Genomic DNA, 6408 nt, shown 5'->3' on the forward strand with positions numbered 1-6408 from the left:
GCGATCCGTTGAAAATTATCCAGAGTGGACACAAGGCTTAAAGCCATGTGTCCACTCCGGATAATTTTCAACGGATCGGTACGGTTCGGAACGGTTTCTATTGTTCTGGGGATTATCTTCAACCCATTTGCTTCATATTTGTTTCACGTGAACGGTTCGAATGTTCACGTGTTTTTGGTCCAAACGGATCGAAAAAAAGTTGGATTTTTTCAACTTTTTTTGCGATCCGTGCCGGATCGAAACGGTTCTATTATTTCAAACAATAGAACATCTGTAGAAGATTAAACTAATTAGATTTTCATTGTATAAATATTGTAAACAGAAAGAATCTGGTTCAGAAAATTTGAAGTGGATATTGCAAAACTGTCCGGATCGGTTTTCCAAAATATTCCGATCCAAACCGATCCGTTGAAAATTATCCGGAGTGGACACAAGGCTTAACATGCCAGAAATGACGACCACGACCAGCGACCAGATAAATTGGGTTATCGAGTTTTTCCCTTTCTCCAATGTAGAGCGTCTCTCCTTATCATTTGAATACATCATATTGAAGAGTAAGCTCACCCCTGTCTCATCTATTTAGAGCCAGGCTAAAATCAGGCCATTTAGAGCAAAATAAGGGGCCTTTCTCTTTGATAGCTAAACAGACGGGGGGGGGGGGGGGGGGGGCTATTAAAGGTCCGGGGGGGGGGGGATTAACAAGCAGGAAGGGCGTTTATTTGGAGCCTAGGAGTACAAAAAGCCGAAATACATCGCAAATAGATTAAATTTGTTGGTTTCTGGAAGTTCAATTTAGCGGATTTTTTTCTTACTGTCAAGAACCTTTCGTTGGGCTAATTTTCTTTCGGCGTATTATTGAACCAAACCGTAAGAGAGGAAGATCAAAAACAGAATAAGATTATTTTTTTTGCGCGACAAAAATCTTTTTCCAGCATTATTCAACACTATGAAATTAACAAAAAAATGAAGTATTTGCAGATCATCAAAATAAATACAATATGTCAATAAAAATATGAAGAATTTACGATGGCTCTGAGGTTTCACTACTTCTAAAAATATTTAAATTCGCTTATGGATTTAAAACTTTTACCGAAGAGAAGTAAAATAAAAAATTACTGCTCTTCCAAAGATACTTCACTCTTAATTTGTGATTTTTGTTGAAAAGAAGTACGGAAAAATTTGCAAAGAAAAGTTACCTCGGGTCCATCGTAAGAATTATCAACTAACATTAAATCGTAAATTTGAAATCGGTAAGAAGTCGCTAAGTTTAGCTCGCCCGGTGGCAATGTATTAATAAAAAATTCGGTTGCTAATGACATTTTCAAGAGATATAATTAAAAAGTAATTCTTATCATCTAACTAAGTAAATTAAAAATTCATTTGACAAAATAACCCTATTTTTTAGTGATAGATATGTATGTTTTTGTTAAAAAATTCTCTAACACTCGCTACCATTGACAACTAAATCGGTGGTGGAAATATATTTATTTCTTCCTCAAAATTCAAACTTTTCAAAAGAGTGTTTTGTTACAACCAGTTTTGACAAGTCTGGACAGTTGAAATTAGACTTTGCTTTTACGAAATTTCTATACAGTATTTGATGCTGTCGAAAGCACTTTAATCAGCTTTATGGGTGCCATTGGACACCCCATTTGCTTCTTTTGGATGTCCGTTTTCAACTTTTTGTTCGTTAACATGTCCATTAGATGCTCCATTCTTCTTAGCAGTAGATTTCTTGAAGACATACTCCTTACGCTTCATACGGGCGTATGGGCCAATGGTAGGATCTGTGACATAATCATACAATACTTTTACCCATGATGTGTGATAAGGGAGGTTGTTGTAATACTCAGGAGCGTATTCTCGCACTTTTGGCAACAATGAACCAGGGACATTTGGGAAATCATGGTGCTCATTGTGATATCCAACATTAAAAGTTAGTTTATTAAGGATACCATAATATGAGTAGGTATCGTGTTCTGATGAAAACATATAGTGTTCTGAGATAAAATGACCTGCAACTGGATGAAGACCCATACCAAGCAATGATCCGGCAATGAGATAAAACAATGCTTTGCCTCCAAAATATTGGAATATAATAACATCAAATACAATTTGAAGAATAAAATTGAAAACTTCAAGCTTGCATGCTACTTTTGGATTGACTACCAACGGCCTCAGGGCATAAAAGAAGGGTTGAAGGAACATCCAGATAGCTTTTCCCATTGTTGTTGTGAAAAGTCTAGCTTCAATTTCGGTTGGGATGTCAACATCTATATTCTCATGCCCTTGATAACGATGATGCTCCAGATGGTATTTTTTGAAAGACATAGCCATGGGTACTCCAATGGGCATATTGACAATAATACCAAAAATCCTGTTGTACAAAGGTTTGACATGACCGAAGGCCATATTGTGAGCAATTTCATGGATTGCAAGTAATAAAGCATGGTTGGCAGTGCCACTAACAATATAAGTGACCAGAGCAAGATTCAGCCATGACACGTCAAGGTAAGACATAAGGAAAGCCATAAATAGCTGGAATGATGCAAGAGCAAGGACATTATATTTGAAAACATGATCCACCACCATCAACTTCTTGATCTCGGGATGTTTGTCTGTAAAAAGAAAAATAAATAAGTCGCTTTAAAATATATATCAATGACTGAGAAGTGGTCAATGAAATGAAAACATTTTTGACACCAAGAAAGCAGGGATAACTTTCCCAAAGACTAGAAAATCAGGGCAACAAAAATCAAGATCACAGAAACTTTAAACATAATATTAGAAGCTGCACTAATTCAGTATAGACCTAACTCTTCATACAAAAATTACGGGAAACGCATGTTTGGACTTTGTACCCTATGCTGCACTCAAGCACTTAAGCCAAAGTCCCGCAAAGGCGGGACAAAAATCAGTTTTTTGAAGTTTGCAAAAAAACGCCACATAGAAGATCTTTCAAATTCAGTACAACTTTTCTATTTTTCCTTTTTTTTGCAAAAGTTCTAGGAATGAAAATAAAGGGATAATGATGATTGAATACTATCCATTGATGTCCAGCGGCACTATCGTAAAGCTAGAATCGCTTCGCGTACTCTTCGCTTGAGAAAATGATTGACAGATTGAAGTTTTCACCTGCGCAGGAGTTCGCGGAGCGTTCTCGGCTCAATCCTCGGACCGCGCTAAAAATGGTAGACTGAGCTGTGATAGATCATTTCGATGGAAGTTGTTGGAATGTTTACAAGGCTCTTGACAGAAAATCATTTGTTTTATTGTCAATGATGACAGTGCGGTTATTAATTTTGTCAGATCTGACAAATTGATGTTTGTAAGTGCACTTTATAGTTTTGATTCCCATTGAAGAATCATATTCTGGTTTTCATGTTATTAGATGCTGTTTTAGAGCTTTAAGTCTACACTGCTATTGTGTTTTGATGGTACATATTCTTACTCCATAATAATTTCCAGCCCCCTTTCTTATTTGATTCCCCTAAACTCCCACCCCCTAGTTTCTTATGGGCAAATCTTAGAATCCTCCCCTACAAATTTCTCAAAAAAATTTGATATACCCCTATTAATAAGGGGGTGCAGATTGTCAGCTGTCTGAATATGAGAGAAATGGATTATATAAGGATAAGGGGTCACTCACAAATCGATTTTAGGTTAGAAGAATGTCAATTGACGTTTTAAAAGCTGAGCCACCCACCCACACCCAAAAACGTCAAACACCTGTGATATCCCCGAAAATCAATAAAAACTGCCTTCATCGCTGTTTCGTCAGCCATCTTGATTTTCACTACAGCTCGTATAGTTTATATTTGAAAAAAAAAAGAAATGGAGATAATTTCTAAACTTGTTCACAAAATTCCCGTAATTAATTATCTCCGTAGTATGTAGCGACAGAAAGAACGGCCATCTGCAAAAATTCAAGGGCCGTTCAGGCCGTCAAACAAAGAAAAGACATAAACAACGGGGCGTTTGTTTTGGTTTCAAAACAAACGAAGCGATCAAACAGAAACATGGCGAGAAGTAATATTTGGCATGGAATGAAAAATCGATGTTTCTGAAAAACGTCAACAACCCACCCACCCATATACGTCAATTGATGTTCTTCTAACCTAAAATCGATTTGTGAGTGACCCCATAAATAAGGAACTCTCCCCAGGTACACGTTTTTTTTTTTTAAGAAACTAGTTTTCCCAAGCAGCCTCAATGTTTCTTAAGAAATCGGGCTTTTGAGCCTTAAATGTTTCTTACATGTTTCTAAATTTTTTGCCTATTTTTCATGCAAAAAAACAAACATTTGTTTTCATTGAAAGGTTCTTAAAAAAACCGAATTAAAAAAAGTTATTTTCTCATTCTCAGCCTCAGCATGTTTCTTAGATGTTTCTTAGTTTTTAGGCATTCTGAGCCTCGTGTTTCTTAAAAGTGTGTTTCTTAAAAAAAAAAAAACGTGTACCGTGAGTTTCAGATATAAAAAACGCGATTGGTGGCAAATGCAAGGGGTCGAAAACAAAAGCGATGTAATAGCACTGAATACCCCACGCAATTGAACCGGGTTGGAAATATTTTGCTTCATTTCAAAGAACTGCATAGATGAAATTTTTTTTCCATGGGTCAATTTTGTCTTTGAAGATTGAAGAAACTTTTAACGAAAAAATAAAGTTCCCAGTTTTCTTCCTTTTTTCCCATTTTCAGTTTGAAGTTCATTTAATTATTAATTTTTACGCTTTTAGCCTGAGACGTCCTATCTCATTTACACTGGGTGACGAATACCCCATGCAAATGCTCACCCCGTTCATAATTGCCAGGATGTACCTGACTGATAGCCATCAAATGACTGACCAATCATCAAAGCAGCAAAATACCAAAACAAATGAACTATGCAGCTCTACTCTACCATTTTGTTTTGATATAACTTTGTATTTTAATGACCAGCCTGGTCATTCATTTGATGGGTGTACAAATGTTAGCCTCCACTGATGCAATTTTCCTGCTGATTTCATCGTAGGAACCTGAGTACTTAAAATGACAATTTCACTGCTCTCACTGTAAAAGCTAGTATAAAACAAAACTTAAACAAGGCATATAAGGGCACGGCTATCAAACACTCAGAAACCTTTCTTTGTTCTCTAAAAGTTTTCGTATGGATCGAGCTGAGTTCTTACCTAAAATCTCCTTTCTTCTTTTGGCATGTGGTTCATTGTCACTGCTCCAGAAAAAGTCTTCTCGAGTAACTGCAGCTCCCATGTTTCTTTCGGTTGACTAAGAAAATGCTGAGAAGATTTTCTGTGAAGAAAGCTACGCCTCACACCTGATCGTTCCACTGATGTGAACTGAAGCTAGACATTAAGCCAGTTGTCAGGGAATCTCCTTTTTTAAGGTCAAAGTCCTTTTTCGGTAAATTATGCAATTTTCATTGCATCTAGCCTAGAAGCGTAGCCGCAAAACGTACAAAAAGTACTGGGCACTAGACTACTAGAGAAAGCATGGTCAGCAAAAGTAATTTCACTTTCGATTTCGGTCGAAATAAAAATAGAATCGTGAAAGGAACCACCAGCACCAATGACCAATGCATGGAAATGTATCAAGAGAAAAGTAATGCACTACTGGTCACCTAGTCTGGTAAGCAGAGTCCGCCTGGTTACAGTACATGAAATCTTTACATAGACCTTTTCTTCACATAATGTCTTGTTGAACAGAATCAATCGTAAAAGGGGTTACGCACGGCACGGAGGAGAACGATTAGTCTTTGTGGTGTGTTCGCAAAATGAAAGAAAGGGATTCTACAGACACCCCAAGCACACCAGTTAAAATCTGCGATCAGCTAAAAGTGCATCCAAACTTAAATCAAGCAAAGTTTATTAATCAGAATAAGGACTGTGGGTCTCTCAGTCAGGAGAGGAGTTCTATCCTAATTTTAAGCATATTTTTTTCGATCGCACGGACTTTCTTAATTAGGACTATCCCTTTGTTTTTCAATCCTAATTAAGAATATATATATCGAATTTCCAGTTTTTTTCCAAAAATACAAATTTCCGCAGATTCTTATCAGCCTCCAATGAAAGAATTTAGTGTAGAGCAGATTTTGAAAGTTTGATACAGTAATATGGATGGAGTCTTGAGTTATGACATTTAGAAAAATGTTCTATTACCCGTGACAAAAACGCGTATAAAACACTGGTGTATTGCTCTATCTAAACCGTAGTAGATAAACATTTATAATGTAGCACGGGCTTTAAAATAAAAACAATATTCCTAATTAGAACTAACGTGCCTAATTAGGCAGATTTTTACTTATGGCGTCATTTTGAAGCCCTCCGCCCAAATTTTGTTTTGATTTTTTGCTCAATATATCATCTTTGACCTCCTCTATCTATTGCTCACAGTTAGAATTTGCGGATTTTG

General features: G+C 36.6%; 1 protein-coding gene across 1 annotated transcript; it reads right to left on the reverse strand.

Annotated features, from left to right (window-relative positions):
- Window positions 1-992: 992 nt before the first annotated feature.
- On the reverse strand, window positions 993-5338 carry LOC136810874 (sphingolipid delta(4)-desaturase DES1-like). Its single transcript, XM_067067465.1, has 2 exons — window positions 5169-5338; window positions 993-2618 (listed from the first exon to the last, which is right to left on the reverse strand). Exons 1-2 carry the CDS (start codon window positions 5248-5250, stop codon window positions 1618-1620), a joined length of 1083 nt encoding a protein of 360 aa, XP_066923566.1. The 5' UTR covers window positions 5251-5338; the 3' UTR covers window positions 993-1617.
- Between the last annotated feature and the right edge of the window lie 1070 nt (window positions 5339-6408).

Source organism: Clytia hemisphaerica, unplaced genomic scaffold (genome assembly GCF_902728285.1).
Source record: "Clytia hemisphaerica strain Z4C2 unplaced genomic scaffold, Clytia hemisphaerica genome assembly, whole genome shotgun sequence".
NCBI classification, from domain to species: Eukaryota; Metazoa; Cnidaria; class Hydrozoa; order Leptothecata; family Clytiidae; genus Clytia; species Clytia hemisphaerica.